Here is a 19,737-nt window from a genome sequence, read left to right as displayed (position 1 = left end):
ATTTAAACACAGACTCTAATTATGTCATTAGCTCCCTCAATTGCTCAGAGGAGATTGCAGGCAAACTGAGCAACGAATCCAGGATGTGTGTGTGTGTGCATGTATGTGTGTGTGCGGTACATGCAGGTGTTTACCCCCGTGTAGGTGCATGAATGGGACATCAACCTCCTATCCCCTCTACCGATGACACCCCCCAAACCCCTTCTGTAATCTCACCCCCTCTTGTCAATCAAAGACGTCGTAGGGGGTCCAGTGCTGCTCACTAGGCCACATATACACGCACGGTCGTGCACCCACTCGCTCATTAGGCATCCAACTATTCCTCATCCTAATCACAGGACTAATAGCGGCGTTAATGTGTACATGATTTGGTCTGGTTCTGTAGCCCCGCGCAGAAAATGTCACTGGGTAGAGTGGTGGTGGTGGTGGTGCAGTGGCAGCCTTCATCCTCTTCACCAGCCTAATCAAGTCCTGCAGAGGAGCTTGCAGCATCCATCATGACTCTGAGGTTGGGATGGTTATTGTGGAGCTCAGCCTATTTTGAGGCATTTCAATACGTGGGTGCTCCAGTTCTAGGATGCTGTGAATACATTTCCTACATGTTGGAATGAATCATGACACTGACTAAGGTGTTTTTTTTTTCTGTTCCATTATTCAGCAGTTTGTTGGGTCGGTAGGAAACAAGGCGGAAAATAGGAAGCGCTACAGTTTGCCCTTTCAAAAGTTCACCAAGCACGAGGAATTAGACCTGCCTAATTGCCGTGGCGACATTACTAAAGAGGTACAGAATAGGGATGACATAGATGTTGCAACATAAAATATGACACAGATTCACAGTTGTATCAGTGCAGCAGCATTGAGTCATACTAAGTACAGTACACACATAGAATCCCTCTGCGTTTATTATTCCCACAGAGTTCATCTGCTGCTCTTAAAGGGTAGGTTCAGATTTTTCTAATTCCATCTTAAAACAGTTGTCACATGTCCGAATACACACTTATTGTTCGCTGCGATCATTCCACAGTGCAAGGACTGGCACTAAAAAGGGGTTACTTCACAGTCAGTGTTGACAGGAGGAATTGATTATTCTAAATGTACTGTACATAGGGGGAGTATTACTTTAAAATATGAAAACCTGTCCTTTAATCTTGTTGTGGAATGTAACAAGACTAAAAGCATAATAAAAGGCTGACTTTTAGCATGCTAGCATTGTATTTAAGCATTAATCTCAAAGTATAGCATTGACTGTTTTGGAGTTACTCAGTAGCGATGCCACAATGAGGAAATTTTCCGACCCGTTAATAAACTTGTGACAGCGCCGGTGTTACCGATTACACCGGACATTTTACAAAATAAGATGACACTCAATATATGCAGAGCGCTTACTTTGATCTTTAACATCGGATTGGCTGTGTGTCTGGCCTTTCTGGTCGGACGTTCGCTGCGCGGCCGCAGGTTTCCGCCTGGCGCTGCTGCACCGCGCACACCGGCTGTGAGCGCTCCGTCCTCCGCACAGCTTCATACAAAAATTCTACAGATTGCTTCATAAACGTTATGAATCCCTATTAGCATTGTGTTTAAATACGAAATATTGCCAAATAAGCGCTTTTGCTTTTCGCTTTGACATCAAATCCTCCGCCATCGTCTTGTCTGTCAACTCTCATATCGAGGTGAGTGAAATCGTACTCCTGCTACTCTTTGCTGAGACACTTTCACTTTCAGTTTTTATTATTATTGTCCGACTGTGTATCACTATTTAACATGCTCAGTATTTTACAAATTAGTTTTAAAAATTAGTTTTTTTTTATGAACGTGGGCGCTGAAACATGAAAGTTAACGACGGTGGGGGCGGTGGGCAAGTTATGTAATGTAATCCGTGTATGTCCGAACACCGTGCAACATCGGTAACACCGACTACCGTGGCAAGCAAAGTACTCAGTGCAGGTCAAGTGTAAATTTTGACCTGTTGGTGGTGCTAAATGCACGGTCAGGGAATCACCAAAACCATTTGGATTCTTCCCATTAGAACCATAAATTTCTCTACCAAATTTCATACCAATCCAGTTTAAAGGTTTTGAATTTTGATGTTAAACTCAAAATCAAATTGCTCGACCAACCAACCAAACTGATCGACATTGCCTTCCCTAATGCTGTACTGCTAGCATGGATAAAGATTACACTGTTGTTCCCCAACCCCAGGCCAATCAAATCCAGTGTGAAGAGATTTTTTAGCAGTTACCATATGCATAAATGCTAATGGTCCTAAATGATTAGCTAGTGTTCAAGGCTCAGGTATAAAGCAGCTGAACACTCCACCGGTTGACAGAGAGCCACTTAGCAACATAAACGGCAATTACTGGAAAGCAATGAGCATCCAATCTGTGTAATATAGCTACTGTGTAAATGAAAATACATTTCATTGCACAGGCCACTAGAAAGCACACAAATAAACAGGTTGTCATCAATATGGATCGATTAACTGCCCAGGATAGATCTTCAGGTTACTGTAGTGAATAGGGAGCTGTCCATTTTAAACATCATAAATCCTATAAGAGGACAGGACGTGTGTATTAATCTCCGTTTGGTGAAGACAAGAGAAATGTATTGTCACTGCGAATAGTGGAGATGTAGCTGTATTTCAACAAGAGTACTCCAGTAAATCATGAACTGACACAGTCAAGAATATGAGGTGCATATTAATGCCGGGTTGAAACAGGCCAAACAGAGCTGCACACCTCAGCTGATACATATTATCAGCTAGTACATATCGGTATGCATTTACAGGTCAGCAGGGTTCACTCAATCTGTCAGTTCCAGTGGGCAAAACCTGGGTCTGAAAAGTGAAGCCAATGCAGAAGTGCCTTAAACTATTAGTATTCTTTCTAATAGCCAGCAGGGGGTTGCTTTGGTTGCAAAAATAAGTCAAATTGTGCAGAAGTCTATGAGCCTAAAGCAGGGGATGCTTTAGGGCGTGGCTACCTTGTGATTGACGGGTCGGAGTTGTCCTGTGTGGGAGTTGTCTGTATTTTCGTCTTAGAACTTTAACCCTTTGACAGTGTATTTTCAATTCATGAAAATCAATTGTAAAGTTTCGGTCGCCTAAAGCATTCGGTTGTATTTAGCTCCACCCTCTCGTGTCACTTCTGATTGCAAAAAATCAAGATGGCGATGTCCAAAAACCGAGATGGTGACAGCCAAAAAACATGATGGCAACGGCTAAATACCAAGATGGCGACGGCCAAAATGCCGAGGCTTCACAACTGTAGTCCACAAACCAACGGTTGACGTCACAGTGACGACATCCACGTCTTATATCCAGTCCATGGTCAGTCCAATGTGGTGTAAACTTTCCATCTCCAGCGTCTTAGTCGACTTTCTTGTTGATATTTGTCCACTGCTGCCCAGAATGTGAGCCATCTGAACCTGGATCAGCAGATGTATAAACTGTTAGTACTCGCATCACTCTGCCTCGCCGTCTACAGCCCCACATTGCTCTTTTTTCTCACCTTCTCTCTCTCTCTGTCTGTTACCTTAAGTCTGTGTTTGGAACAGAAGGCTGGAGCTCATCTTAAAACACACCCTCAGACTTGTATTAACGAACACATTGTTCCTGGGCCGGTGTCCACGTCCTGGGCTCTGGCATTGATTGATCCGCTAACATGGCACTCCTGCCAGTGGAAGTGACGGATACATTTCGCAGGCTTCATCCTGCCGACTGCCAACAAAGCCCAAAAAAAATCTTGAGCCATGTCACCACCACATCACCACCCACCATCTACCACCTGATTGGCTATTACCCTCAAGTCCAGTGCCGGCCCGCTGGGAACTTGTCCCAGGCCTGTCATTGGCTACTTCAAGGCAGATATGATAACTTGTGGCTTACCTCTGTATGGGTCTTAATATTCAAAGGGAGCGCATGTCCAGAATACATTATGTTTTCTTGGGTAACAGAGGGGGATCCCCTTCTTCTGGAAGGAAAGAATCATTTGCTCATGGCATTGAAACAGACATGGTGCTATAGTGAGGTCGTATTATGAGTTTGAATCGGAATGAGTTTGTGTAGTAAAGGAAAAAAAAGAAATCTAGATTTGCTAAATTATTGAGAAACCCAAATCGCTACTTTTTTTTTACTGCTGTTTCAAAGCAAAGTGTGCTTCTATAACTGCATACTTTAACATTTAAAATCTACTGTCAGCAAATGCCACTTTCGTAACCTCGATTCTGCTGCTACAATATGCAAATAGATGTGAGGAGCTGCTTTACAGTAATGGGTTTCAGTTTCAAGCCTCAAGGCACTGAAACCTAGAATACTGACTTTAAAATGCTGAAATCTAATTTTTTCTGTTCGTAGGAGTAAAGGTGTCATTGTTATGCACGGAGAAGTAAAATAACTATTTTTATCCTCAGGCTAAAGTGACACATTTACATCCACTATCCAGCAGACACAATTTTGTATTCAAGTCAAACATTTTTTGGAGTAGAAAAGGACCTCAGGATGACGGTTGCTCGCCTGCCAAAGCGCCTGCTTTGGTGGCCACGCCAGCCAGCTGCTGTCTGAATTTGCAATTCATTACTTTCCTGCTCATGTGTTCTCCCACCCTGGTTATCAACAGTTCCTCAATGCCAAGACCAGCTGGAGTTAAAGAGGAACTCCGACAATTTTATGCACTCTGTATAGGTCAGTTTAGTAGATGTGGGGAGTACTACTCTACTACTATGATGTCATCAGGCTTTGGAGACTTCTGAAATTCCTATCAGAAAGCCTCACAGACACAGCAGTGGGCATGGAGACTGACATTTACCAGGCAGGGACGGTCTAATAAAAACATACCACTGTTTGCCTTGTGGGAAATGTAGGATTCAGGATTTTTGGAGCTTGGCCCATACTATGTGCTAAAAATCTGAATATCTCACCCTCTGCTGCTCTAGGTGACCAGTCTTTTTTTTTTATGTAATCTGCCTTTTGTGAGTAGTGTGAGCCCCAGCCCATATCCCACATCTTTAGGACCCAACCTGACTGAACCCGAATGCCAAATTTGAGATCCAAACCCGACCCAAGACCCAAAGTTGTATTTTAATTGTTATTTTACTCAATGTTAAATGACTGTAAGCTTACTGGGAAAATGCAAAACCTTGGCTTCATTGTCTTTTCCCTCTCCCCACTGGGCATTGAGAAATTCCTTAAAGAATTACACTGAAACAAAACGAAATTACCCAAACCCAGCCCGAATCCCGATACTTAAATCATTGAAATACCCCTTCAACCCGTTTCTTTACTCCTGCCACATTTTACTCACTGTGGCCTCGCTTTCACTGCAATAAACAAGTCCTGCACCTCTATGGAAACGGCACAATCATGGCTACAAGTTGGGAGAACTCAGAAATGTATTTTATGCAGTATAACAGTTAAAGTGTCATTAATAAAAAAAAAGAAACATAAGTTGAGTTTCTTTGACAAAAATTGGACTCTATTTATAACATTTTCCAAGTGCCCAAAAGTGTTACCGATATTTGAAAAAATGGGGGCTCCACATGCTATAAATATTGAACTATTTACATTTTTATAACCTCTACTTACAACCTCCCTCGTCCTCTCTCTGTGTAAACAGCCTGCAGTTCAGTGGAAATTTTGCTGAATCTTTGTCACGTGACTGTTGGTCTCAGCCGAGTCATTCGTGGCTTCCCAGTTGCGCTGAGAAGTACAGAATTTAATGTTTTTCACAGGATCTGGTCAATGCAAACAGTTTATTTTTGGCAGCATTTTAAATGAGACATATTGAATAAAGTGATTTTGATGAAGTCTCACAATTTTGAGCTTAGATTTGGTTACTTTTCCTGATCCCGTTCGTCACACAAGATTCGTTTGGAAATTAAATGAGTCATTGGTAGCTATTTAAAGAAGGAGAATATTCAGCTTCAGGTTCGAGGGCAAAGATGGCATGTATGTTATGTTTGCAGGCCTGGGACATAAGATAAAACACTAACATAAGATAAGATAAGATAAGATATACTATACTCTACTCTACTCTACTCTACTCTACTCTACTCTACTCTACTCTACTCTACTCTATTGTCCCACAGGGAAATTTGTCTTGGGCTCTAGGCCACTGCATCACACAACATACCAAAGTCACAATGTATATACACGCATAAAACATGGATCATACATACACTCATGCATGAACGTGCTTAAATTCACATGTTGAGTGTGAGACAGTAGTTCTTTAAAATAATAAAAAGTAATGAAAGACAAATAGTTTCTGATACTAAAACCAGTAGTTTTTTAAAATAATAAAAGGTAATAAAAGACAATAGTTTAAAATACTAAGACCAGGTATAATCATACCAGATAATAAATAATCAATTTACTATATTATAGTACTCTATAAAATCATATCATATAATACTAGATCTACTTGTTGCCGTTTAATATTTTGATGGATGACGGAATAAATTAATTTTTGTAACGATTTAGCCGGCACATTGGCATTCTGAACCGTCTACCTGAAGGTAACAGCTCGAATTCTGGGTTCAGAATGTGTGTTGGATCGTTCAGAATCTTCTGAGCCTCCCTGAGCATAGAGGTTTCATATAAAGGCTGAAGATAGTGATGTTCTTTTCTCCCTATGATCTTCATGGCTGATTTTAGTAAGGCGTGTGAGCTTGGACTTTAACTGTGCTGACAGGTTACCGTATACCACACTTGGATGCCATATCTAATTACACTCTAATATTGTTTGATAAAACAGGATCATTAATTTACTATTGACACCATATAGTCTAAGCCTTTTCAAAAAATTACATCCTTTGTTGTAGCTTAGAACAAAGGCGTTCAACATGCTCTCCCTCTGAGTTGACGAGTCTTTATGAAACTCCCGATAATGTCAGTAAGCCACGTTTGAGTGAGGCAGGCAGCGTTGATTGATAAGCCAGAGGCAGCAGTCAATAGGTGATTATGGCAGGACACCAAACCTCACACACACACACACACTCAGACACGTCTCCGTCTTAACGAGACTGAGCCCAGAATAGCCTTTGCACGCTTCTTTATTGGTAAGCCGCTGCATGTGCCCTTTCCCCAACGCCTTATCAAACTGGTACATACACACACACACACACACACACACACACACACACACACACACACATTTTCCTCACACTCTTATATGCACACAGACTTGCAGTGCATGCACGTGTGTGTGGTGTTATTTTCATGCATCAATAACTCGCGAGCGTTTCATCCTGTTCTCCATGCTTTGTTAGACCCGGTGTTTGAGCAGCGCCTGGTTCATGCACACTGTCTTGTACTTCCGTTCAGATAAGCCCCTAAAGGCAACAACAACATCATCGACCTCCCAGCTCCCCGCGCGCTCATGCCCTCCACCTCCTACTGCACATTGTTTGCCGTGCCTCATTACTGTAATTAAAGAGCTGGCAAAGAACATCCTATCTTCTATTCTTCGCGAGGCCTACAAGTCACCCCTTGACTCCTGCTCGGCGGTGTATTGTGCTGTGAGGCCGAGAGGGAGAGCCTCAGAGGAGTCAGGGGACGGGGTTTAATCCAGGGGGCTCCTTGTTTGTGAGCCGAGCTGAGGAAATAAAAGACTGATAAGGGTAGAAGGAGTTCAGAGGAGGAAGCCGTCTGCCAGGAGCGAAGAATGTCACAGCGTAATCCTCTTCTCCTCTTCGCTGTCAATCCGTTCGCCGCTAAAAAAACAGAAGATCCTTTTAGTCGGATAGCTCTCGGCATGCGAGTTGTTATTCTGTTGCTTGAAAAGAGAAAAGATTCCATTTAACTTTGATTTTTCAGTTCAAATTCAGCTCAAGGTTTTTAAAGCTTGAAATTCAGTTCTTTGATCACTCGGAGTCGTGCTGTGGCATGGTATTCCCAGATAGCCTGTCAGGTACGCAACCATCTCCCCAACACAGCTGTGATGTGTCAAAGAGATCTGAGATTAAGCTGCTTTTTAACATCTTGTTGTGTAAAAGTGGAAGGCATTAATGATCTTTCTTTTGAGAGAATGATTTAGTCCAATTAAATTAAATGGGATGTTGTGGGAAAACATTGCATTAGAGCAACTTCTAAATAAGTTTAGCTTGTTATTTATCAAACATGCATGCTCACATCTTTGCACAATGAGCAATTCTACATTTCAACGGTCCTACAGCCATTTGCTCGTATACATTCTGGCTATCCTTTTCCCTGGCCATCCCTTTGAAAGTCTTAGTCATTTTAACTTAGAAGCTTAGGCTGTTCTCATACACTGTTCGCAGCTATACCTACGAAAAGTAAAGCACTATAATTCTTATATAACACACTTAATCAATTCGTATATAATCCACGTAATCGTGAGCCCGGACAGGTGGTGTAGGGAGGTGGATGCGTGGGTCTAAAAACACCGGACTGTCGCCCAGGAGACCGCCTTTCATGCCTCATGTTAAATCAGAAGTCAACGTCTGTTTGTCACGTAACTTGCGTACTACTACTTCCGTAGTAATTGTATCCAAAACCACAATCTTTTCCTGTACCTAACCAAGTAGTTTTTTTTTGCCTGAACACCGCAGGGGCTTGCATAGGTGCACTGATTGCTCGTGTTGCTGGATATTTGTAGGAAAACGTATATATATATTGTATATATATTAACTTTTCGTAAGATATCATACGAACCGTTGTATGACAATACGTTGAGAGGCTACTTTAAAGCTACTAGGACTTGAGTAGTAGACAAAAGTAGCAACCAAGAAAGATAAAGACAAAAAACCATCATCATCAACACAGACAATAAGGTTAAGATACTGTAGTATTTCTGGCAAAAAGTGTTTTCTTTTTTTATATTTAATGTTTTAACATGGAAATGAACATCACCAGACAATCTGAAAATCTATTAGTTATGCTCACTCGATTGAAAGTAGAGTTAGGGATTACGTGCCTGTAATTAAGGAATCAATTTGTGTCACTATAACTGGCCCCACACTGGAGGATAAGATTCCGGGTCTGATTCGCCTCTCCCAACAATCACGTTGGTGTTCCTGATTAACGTATTCTCATTTTACGAAAAGTATACAACATTTTGAGCTTTTTCCTACGAATGTCCAGCTTCTATTTACTTTCCAGTCTTCTCAAAATAAACTTCCGTCTTCAAAGGAAACAACTTTGTTTTGGCAATAATACCACTTAGTTAGCTTTAGGAAAAGATCAACTTGGTTAGGTTTAGGCACGAAAACTACTTAGTTAGGTTTAGGAAAAGATCGACCTGGTTAGTTTTAGGCTCGAAAACTACTTAGATAGGTTTAGGAAAAGATTTTGGGTTGTGTTAAAATACCACCGGAAGTGGCGTAACATAAGTATGGAAGTTACGTGACAAATAAATCAACACTGACTTGGTCTCACACAGAACACGAGGCGCTCTCCTAGGCAAAAGTCTGGTGTTTTTTTTGTCCACCCCCTCCTACGGCTGCGGCTTTGTTGGTATTGTACGCTTGGTCAGGTGTGTCTCTAAACATACGCGCATTCTCAAGCACAAGTAGGGAGAAGTTTTTAAATCAAATTCCATGTGTTGAAATGAGCTTACTGTAAGCAAAGGCCCCAGATTTTGTAATTGTATACGAATTGGTGTACACGAAAACAAGTAAATTCAACTCAGCCAAATAAAACCAGCAGGTGAACGGAGTTCAGATGGGCTCTCTGTCCTCTTTTCTCTCCATCACTTTTCATTTCTCTGCATGTACTCCTCTCTTCGGGTCACATGGCTCGCTCATGCAAAGGCACGTTTCCATCTCAGGGACGTCTTGTCTTCTCCTTCTGGAGTCGCCGACACGGAGCTAGTTACCATCCGCTCGGAGCAAATAAGAAGAGACACAGGTGTACACTGCCCCTCGACTCAGAAAGCCCATTAGTTCACAGTACACAGATTACAAAGCTGGCTAGGCCCGAGCTGGACCTGGACAGGAGAGCAGAGGAAGCAGACCTAATCTGCCTGCTAACAGATGGCTCCCCGATCACACACAGCCACCCGCCTGCCAGCCTGTTGGAATGGAGTGGCCGCCCACAGCGAGGTTGGAGAGGGCGCGCAGGCGGAGGAGGAGATGATTGTTATTGAATATGAAATGTCGATCACTTGGAATGAGCAGGCTATTCAGGTCGGGAGAGGCTCAGAGGATTGATTCTCTTATCTGGGAGATAAACAGAGGCGCTTTATATGATATTCATGTTTGCCCGCGTCCCTGAATCAAGAGTTGTTGTCATATATGGCTCCCGTCCAGTTGATGTATTGTTTGATGCCTTGATTTATGTCACCATTGAAATAACATCAAATATTTTATACCCTTATACCTTAGGCTGAATTGCTTTTAACTGCCATCACTCATATTGCTAAAAATCAAGAGCTGACCTGTTCTGATGATAGCCTATCAAAATGAGCTAAATCAAAATGATAGAGGAGGTTGCTTTTCTTATGGTCACCAGATCATTTTGCTATTGAAGGGATTAAAAGGAGGAAGATAATGCATTCAACACAGTTGTTGGCCTCAAGGATACATGCAGTTTGGTGAGAAATGCTGAATGTAAACAAAACTTTATTTGCAAGGAAAGTCTTTTTGTGACCCTACTGAGTGTGCTGCAGCATAATTTCATTCTCTCTAAACTGTGCCTTAAGTTCACCCCATTTCATAAAATAAAGTGAGTTTTTGCAGTAGTCTTTGTGCTTTAAACATGTATATGCAACCTTTTCTCATTCCCAACCCGTTACAAAAGAACGCTTGGCGTCACTTAGGTTTAGGCAACAAAACTGCTAGGTTAGGTTTAGTAAAAGATTGTGGTTTTGCGTTAAAACAAGTGTGTTTTTTAGGTATCTTCAGTTACAAAGCCTACATTATGTACATAACGTACTTGTGTAACTTAGAATAAGTCAATGTTGACTTTTGGTTTCACAGGTCCCCTTGGTGTCACTTAGGTTTCCGCAACAAAACTACTTGGTTAGGTTTAAGCAACAAAATCTTAGTTAGGTTTAGGCAACAAAACTACTTAATTAGATTTAGGCTACAAAACTACTTGGTGAGGTTTAGGCAACAAAACTACTTAATTGGATTTAGGCAATAAAAACTACTTTGTTAGGTTTAGGCAACAAAACTACTTGGTTAGGTTCAGACAACGAAACTACATAGTTAGGTTTAGGCAACAAAACTACTTGGTTATGTATAGGCAACAAAACTACTTAGGTTTCGGCAACAAAACTACTTTAGTTAGGTTTAGTAAAAGATTGTGGTTTAGATTAAAACAAGTATGTTTTTGTAATGCAACTTCAGTTACGTAGCCTACTTTATGTACTTGCACATTTAACATAACTATATATATATAACTAAAATAAGTAAACGCTGAGTTTTGGTTTCACACGGGACACAAACGTCCATCCACCCCAATCTCTTCCCTACACAGATTTTGTCTCTCTTTCTACTACGACACCGGACTTCCTCATTTGCGCCTGTCATAATTACTACGGCCACTAGAGGTCTCCGCGTAACAACAAACATAAATATGAATCGTATATATGCTGTTTGCACAGAGGATCTATACGGATGTTTGTTTTCGGTGAGGACGGATTGGTTAAAATGATTACTTCCGTAATAATTTGTTACATTGAGATTTTTTTCTATATCAAAGATTCAGAGGATTGTCAAACTCCTTTGTATGATAAATGAGAAAATAAGTGGCAAAAGATGTGTTGGTCTCCATGGCTGCAGCTGTCAGATGTGTGGAAACCAGCGCGGGGCAGTTTAAGCATTAAACTCTGTGCATCAAACCTATCTCCACTCTGGATCGCAGCGTATGAAACCAGTTAGTGTGCCTTCGGCCTGCTGCAGACACTAATCTCAGCTGCTGCCGCTAACTCATGGCACAGCTAAGCAGCATCCTAACAGCTCAGCACATTACACTATGAGGGCAATCACTTGAAGGAGCTGCTGCTCAATGTGTGCTCTGTGTATGTGTGTTTGCCTACAGCCAGGCGAGGGATGTGTGTGTGTGCGTGCGTGTGTGTGCGTGCCTGCGCTGCTCATTAATGGCTAGAGAGAGAAAGATAGAGATAAAGTTGCTGTTGTAGGCAGCGAGTCAGGTCTGTCAGAGTGTAGGAGCCTCTACACCTCTGTGACAGCAGCTTGAATGTATCAGAATACTCTTTTCTTTGTGAGTTCAGGGCAATTATGTTAAACAGATATCCTACCAAAGAGCAAGTGGCAACAAATGGCCACAGGCAATGACTCACAGTTCCGCTTTTGCATAACTCCCTGCACTGGATGGCTTCTCTTGAATCATGACATGATGTTTCCCTTGCTGTAGCGTAGCATTTACTAACGTTTTCACAGTGCATTTATGAGAGCTTCAGAGATATATTTTCTCTGTGAGTCTCATCTAGGGGCTGTCCTCGACCAAAGAAATTTCACCCAATTTGTTATTGGTCATTATAAACCTCATAGATGTGGGTCAGTAGGGGCCTGCTACACCTTCCACTTTGTAAAAGTGAAAGGGAACTGAAAAGCAACACGTTGTAAACGTTTTGAACAAAAATAAAACAGCTTGTTTAGGTTTAGGCAACACAATTACTTAATTAAGTTTAGGGGAAAAGATCATATCTTGGCTTAAAACAAGGTGAAAGGTGAAACTTAAAAAGCAACACGTTCTAACACGTTGCAAAACTGCATGAAACATTCCTTATTGAACACAAACAAAACAGCTTGTTTAGGTTCAGGCAACAAAACAACTTGGTTAAAGGGGACATATGATGCTTATCTTCAGGCTCATGCTTCTATTTTGTGTTTCTACTTGGACATGTTTACATGCTTTAATGTTCAAAAAACACATTATTTTTCTCATACTGTCTGCCTGAATATACCTGTAGTCACGCTCTGTCTGAAACACGCATTTCAATGGAATGACAACGGCTGTATTCGAAACCGCATACTGCATACTACTCAGGAGCGCAGTATGCAGTATACAGTACATACTGCATACTGCGTTCCTGAGTAGTATGCCGTATGTGACAGTTAAAGTGATGTATTTAGCAGTATGCTAGACGAGGTTAAGCCTTTAAACCAGCTCTTAAAGCACAGGACAAAAAAACAAACTTGTACCACTATTACAATATTATCAAAAAATACAAGTTTGATTTTGTTGTTCATGTTATGCTTGTTTACTTTATAAGATACTGCAGGTTTAAACTATTTATTCTAACACTTCATAATGAAGTCCGACAAACAGGATCATCAACGAGGAGAGACGGGAAATATATAACATTCATCCACAACGTTTACTTTACTCAAACTGCTTTTTCAGTTACAGCAACAAAAAAAAGTGGACTGATCTCCCAACAGATATTAGAGAAATGTTAAAAAAAGTGTCATGTTGTCTCATCAGGAATCTCTCTGCCCCGTCAGAAGCTGCTCTTTCTCTCTCCTCTTCCTCTCCTCTCATCTTCCCTCGCCACTCTGCTGCTCTGCAGCCGCTCTGTGAGCGTCACTGGCCGGCTCTCCAGCGAGCTACGCCCGCGGGCGATTGTGGAGCTTTTCAACTCCAAAAAGGCAGATAAACACAGGTTCTTGTTAATTTATAATGGACATCTGTGTTGTGATATTTAAACAAACTATCCGTCAACAAGGAAATAAAAGCCTCTTGCCTACGAGACCGGAGTGAGCTCCAGCAGCTCATAGCGGTCTCTGAGCGTGACTACCCGGCTTGCTGGCAGCGACCCGGGCAGGCAATAGCTTGCTGTCACGGTATTCTGTGGAGCTTCTGAACTCCGACAACGGTGGAACAAATGTTCGATTCGCCATCTAACTTCGTAAAACTGCCGATATTAATAATCTACACAGTTGATTTCTCGCCTCAAAAACTTTCAGAAGTGAATTTAGTGTTGAAATAGCTAAAAAAAAAGTAAAAAACAAGCAGCTTTTGGCTGCTGTTTTTGTACCCGTAGCCTGTGCTGTTCCAGCGCTTTGCATTGTGGGATACAGTAGGCGAGATAGACTGGTCTGATGCATACTGGAGAATTTTTCCAAATCAGTACGACATCCGGGTGTTTTTGGCATACTGGAGATTTTGCTTTTGTTCGCATACTGCATACTACATACTACATTTTGGCCAAATCAGTACGTACTACTGGTATAGTATGCGGTTTCGAATACAGCCAACGTAATTGCGTTGCTAGGCAAGAGTTTGGGTCCATGTTTACTTCCTGTCATGTTATTTACAAACACTGCAACAGGAAATAAACTGGGAAACATTTAGAATGTTCATTTTTAAAACCGTGTAATGGTCTATATATTGTATATTTGTGACATCACAAATGGACAGAAATCCTAACGGCTTGTTTCAAACGCACAATTTATGAATACTTTCTGTGTTTATTTCTCCGTATATTGAGTGTTCGTTTAACAGTATTTATATATCACTTAAACTTACTTTATAATATAAAAGACATGAAAATCTCCCTTTTTACAATATGGGACCTTTAAAACAACTAGGATTGAAAAGTGAAAGTGAAACTAAAAAAGCAACACGTAAAACTGCATGAAACGTTACTTTTTGAAAAGAAACAAAACAGGTTGTTTAGGTTCAGGCAACAATACCAGTCAGTTAAGTTTTGGGCTAAAGACCGTATTTTGGCTTAAAATAACTATGTTTGAAAAGTGAAACTTAAGGTTTCGAACACAAAGACAACTACAATTTGTTGGTCTCCTGGGTAAAAAAACTCAGTTTTGTGTCATGCTGTCTATTGTACAGCGCATGACATCCGCTTTTGCTCCTGTCATAATTACTGCGTTAGCTGTCATCTTCTTTGATTCCTTCTTTCGGTGATCGCCCATGTGAATCGATGATAAAACCTACTAGCGGGTGTAGCAGGCCCCGACTGACCCTCTGATTATGCCCATTTAATGACCTGATAGCAGTCTCACAATTGGCTGGAGATTCTTAGTTGATTATCACTCATACGATTTTGTCGACTAAATGATTAGTTGATTTAATGAACAGATCTGTGAAACTGAGTTTCCCCACAACGAATCACATAAAAGCCCAGAGATGTGCTCATAAGTTTCTTAGAAATAAGTGTGAAAAAAGCATAAAAAATGTCTAATTGACTAAAGAAATCTTAGTCGACTGAAGAGGGGCAGCCCTAGTGTCATCTCCCACTGTGATTGTATACATTGCTATGCTGATAATTGCATAATGCATGATATGGCAGCTATTATTGAATTGAAATAACTTGAAAACAGTGTTTTTTCTTGGATGCCATTCAAGAGTTTCTGTGTTTTCACTGCTGTCACTTTCTCCCCAGCTGGGTCTCATATCCAGATCGCTCCCTTTGAGAGAATGATGCTGTGAAAGACACAATCCAAACATGCATGTTATCCCGCAGACGCTCCTCACTGTCGCCCATCGATCCCATCCTTCAGTAGTACCTTTGGCTCCTCTCCTCCCTACGTCTCCTGGCTGTCTTCTCCTTATTTGTTCTCCATATCTTAGCAAATCCTCCTTGTTTTCCATCCATCCGTCAACAGCAAAAAGGCTCTGTCTCAGTGTGTACCCACAGAATATCTGCAAATATGAAAAGTTGCTCATGCAGTTTGGTGTGCCACTCCCAGATGGCCCAGTATAGTTGAAAGGGGTAGGAACGTGGACGGAATTTATTTATTCTTTTCTGTAAATGCATGTGTTTCATTTAAAGCAACAAGCATTAGCATGCTAACATTTATATATTTGAGTTCATCTAAAGGGCTCTGGCTCTCTTCATCTCTCCTTTTCTCTTCCTCTCTCTCTCTCTCCTTTGCTCTCTCCTTCATCTCGGTGTCCTTCCCTGTCTCTCCTGTGATCCTCGGTGGCTGTCAGCCAAGCAGAGGACCTCTGGTGGCGCTCTGACAGGGACTGTCCCGGTCTCTCCGATTACCCAGAAAACCCCTGATCAGAAAAAAATGATCCTCATTATTGATGCCTGACTCGCCAGGTTACTGCTGGGAGGGAAGCCTGCAGGGACGGAGAGAGAGAGAGAGAGAGAGAGAGAGATGTGGGCAGACAGAGAGAGTGAAGGACAAAGACAGAGAGATTACATAGTAGCAACAACACAAAGAGATGGAAGGATGGATGGATGGATGGATGGATAGATAGATGGATAGATGGATAAATAAATAGATGGATAGATGGATGGACGGACGGACGGATGGATAGATAGATGGATGGATAGATGGATAAATGGATATATAAATGGATGGATAGATGGAAAGAAAAGAATGAAGAAAATCAGTGCAGGAAAGTAAGAGCAAAATCAGAGCTGCAACAGCAGAGGGACACAGCCAGATTTAGCAGAGGGAGTGTGTGGGCGGCAGGAAGTGTGTGTGTGTGTGTGTGTGTGTGTGTGTGTGTGTGTGTGTGTGTGTGTGTGTGTGTGTGTGTGTGTGTGTGTGTGTGTGTGTGTGTGTGTGTGTGTGTGTGTGTGTGTGTGTGTGTGTGTGTGTGTGTGTGTGTGCGTGCGTGCGTGCGCGCGCATGTGTGTGTGTGTTGTCAGAAACTTGAGGGAACACTGTCCAGAGCTGACAGAATCAGGGATGTACTGCATGAAAGGCGAAAAAAGCAGGTCTTTTAGTGTGGCGTTAATTCAGAGCAAACTGTAGGTGTACCGCTGACACTCTCACAGAACTGCTAACAAATCTCTGAACTTCCGTTTGACTCAGGATTTGTGTTATCCAAATGTATTTTTAACCTTCATTCATCTGAGGAAGGATGTTGCTGAGCACACGTTCTGTTTTCTACAATGGCCTGCTTGATATTTACACAGTTACACACATTCACACCCACAATACCCAAATAAAACATGAGCTTGCAGATTTGTCTGATTACCAGTCAAGGACAGCGGTACCAACCATTGAAACAGCAGTGACACGTAATTTATCAGTGCCACACATCAGTGGCATACGTTAATAAGAATTGGTATAAAGCAGTGATAAGTGGTATATGACAGTGGACTGACATACCATTTATACTGTAAGTGCCATCATGAGTCAGTAGAATTGCAGAGAGTTAATCAACATGAGCAAGAGACACTTTTTGATTTCTACACTGCTCCTTTATTGGTAACAGTTTGTTAATTTTATTCTCCTTAAAATCCTTCCCAGTGGCAGAAAAACATCGTCCTGACAAATGAATATAGTGAATCACTTGTGTTCGTCAAGAGCCAGACCCCATATTGTTTACAAGCACTGTAGCCCACAGCACTGCTCTTCATCTGTTCCAATGAATGACCCTGTTTTGACAGTCACAGTCATTAAGCTGTTTAACTAATATAAAACACAGGGAGGCTAAATTCATTAGACTGTGATGTGTAATAGGCTACTATTTCGACCATGTATCATTATTATTTGATTTTTTATTAAACTGTAAAAAGTGTTATAGCATCCACTTGCAAGTGTATAATTTGATCAAATGAACAAAGACACTAAATGTGTTCTAATTGGCCAGTACAAGGCAGTGTCAATGGCTGTTTGACCTCGTCCTCGTCTCCTCTCTCAGGTATGCGTATCCTGGTGACCCTGCTGCTGGACACCCTGCCCATGCTGGGCAACGTGCTGCTGCTCTGCTTCTTTGTGTTCTTCATATTCGGCATCGTGGGCGTCCAGCTGTGGGCCGGCTTGCTCCGAAACCGCTGCTTTCTCGGCAACTTCTCCATGTGAGTTCCACGTTTTTTTTACTATGTCAATATTTTATCTGTGTGTGTTTGTGCCAGTGTGTGTAGAGTTTTGTTTATTGCGATTCCTGCACTCTAGTCTGTAATGCTCAGTTTAATGTTAACTTCAGGATGAATATTGCTACAGTGTTGGGTCACGCTATAATGTATGTCTAATATCATAGACAGTGGTGGAAAGTAACTCAAATACTTGGACTTTACTTGAGTATATCCATTTTATGCAACTTCATACTTCATCTACTTCAACTGAGAGGGAAGTATTGTACTACGTTTGTACAATACGGTTATTTGTAATACATTATATAGCTACTAGTTAACAGTTAATAATTCAGATAAAAGTGGTAGAAGGCACATTATCGTCAACCTCAATCGACAACATTACGTAGAACTTATTTCATAGTGTAGTATTGCCACTTTTACTTCAGTAAATTAACTGAATACTTCTTCCACTATAATAGATTTACGTAATTTACAGATTGGGGCGGCAGTAGCTCAATGCATGGGGACTTGGCTTGGGCCAGTTCAAGTCCTCACCAGCGGGGATTGGTAGCTGGACTAGGGATGTTGTGATGCCAGAACTTTAGTAGTGGATACTAATACCAGTGAAATTCCACGATTCTCGATACCAAGGTAAAAAACAAAAGTAAAACAATAAATCCCATTTGCTTCAACATCCACTCCTTTATTACCGTTTGCATGCTGGTTTTTGTTAGGAAGTTAAACAGGTCAAAATTCCCTCTCTATTATCTATTTTATCTTGCTGTGAAAACATCTCTTTCAAACAACTGGATTTATTCAAGTTTCTCACCAAAAACCAAAACCTTTGCCCAATGCTCATTTGACGGAACAGAGCCTGAACGCATCATAATGCAAATCAATGACGCCTCCCGTGTTGAAATCGGAAGGATGAGAGCTAGTTAACGTTAGCTGTTAGCAGCCGGTAAGCAGCACAGTCCTGCACGGAGCTAACAGCTAATGCTAAGTATCGGTCCTCACGACATCCCTAAGCTGGACAAGTGCCAGTTCGCCTCCTTGGTACTGCCGAGGTGCCCCTTGAGCAAGGCAGCGTACCCCCAAACTGCTCCCCTGGGCACTGTATAGTCGCTGCCCACTGCTTCTACTACTACGATGGGGTTAAATGCAAAGGCTAAATTTCACCGTTTGCTGTGCTGTGTGCAATTGTGTGACAATAAGCGGCTGATTTACAGTTTGATTAAATATTGGAAGACTTGCCACTTAAAGCCCCTTCTTTTAAAATTAGGAAATGATAGCATTAAAGCATAATTGACTTTTATTTATTCTGGCAGGCTTTTGCTTGGCTATTATTCCTATAGGTTTCGCTATGGATACATTGTCACAATAACCATTAGAAATGATGGCCTAAATTGCGAAGAGAGAGAAAGAAGACTAAAGTTGCAATAAACCAAAGTTATCCTTTTAAATGGTGAAAGGAAGATCATGAAAAAGAAACAACATCAGAACAAAATGAACAAAAAGTGCCTACATGCAGTACTATAAAACATTATATATTTATATATATATTAGCTGAGATAAACAACACAGATGAGTTTGCAAACAGGTCTACAGGAGGCCAAGGTAAGACTTGTGGAGTAAACCTTGACCCTGCAACACTAAACTGGGTCATGCGCTAAAGACAATGAGGTTAGTGATTATTGAGTCTCATCACAATGATGAATGGGAGAGCGACGAGCCCTGGAATAATGAGAAAGATCACGGTATATGGAACATGGGCCCCCATGACTTATTCATGTTCCCTGTGTCATCCTGGCTTCATTACTCTCTATGGGATTTATGACATCTCACAGCCTGTAATTTAAGCCCATGCATAATGGCTTTTGGTGAGCTGGCATATTTTTTTTGTCATCATCATCAATTTGTTCTTCTTGTATCTGAAAGGTCTGTATTTCTGTATCGGATGAATGACATTTAAAGTCTGGCTCCATGTCCAAAGTCATAAACACATCTGTGTTAACGCCCCCTGCTTCCATTT

General features: G+C 41.4%; 1 protein-coding gene across 16 annotated transcripts in view; it reads left to right on the top strand.

The window, feature by feature from the left end:
• Positions 1-19,737, top strand: part of cacna1g (calcium channel, voltage-dependent, T type, alpha 1G subunit) — a 351,728-nt gene that overhangs the window by 154,547 nt on the left and 177,444 nt on the right. For all 16 annotated transcript variants that reach the window (XM_037754983.1, XM_037754992.1, XM_037754991.1 and 13 more), the window contains one exon: positions 17,552-17,708. In XM_037754983.1, coding sequence (XP_037610911.1) covers positions 17,552-17,708 — 157 coding nt within the window. The remainder of the gene's footprint in view (positions 1-17,551; positions 17,709-19,737) is intronic.

Source organism: Sebastes umbrosus, chromosome 20 (assembly GCF_015220745.1).
Source record: "Sebastes umbrosus isolate fSebUmb1 chromosome 20, fSebUmb1.pri, whole genome shotgun sequence".
Taxonomy (NCBI): Eukaryota; Metazoa; Chordata; class Actinopteri; order Perciformes; family Sebastidae; genus Sebastes; species Sebastes umbrosus.
Note: the sequence above shows the minus strand (reverse complement) of the source record. Positions and strands in the feature narration are given on the sequence as shown.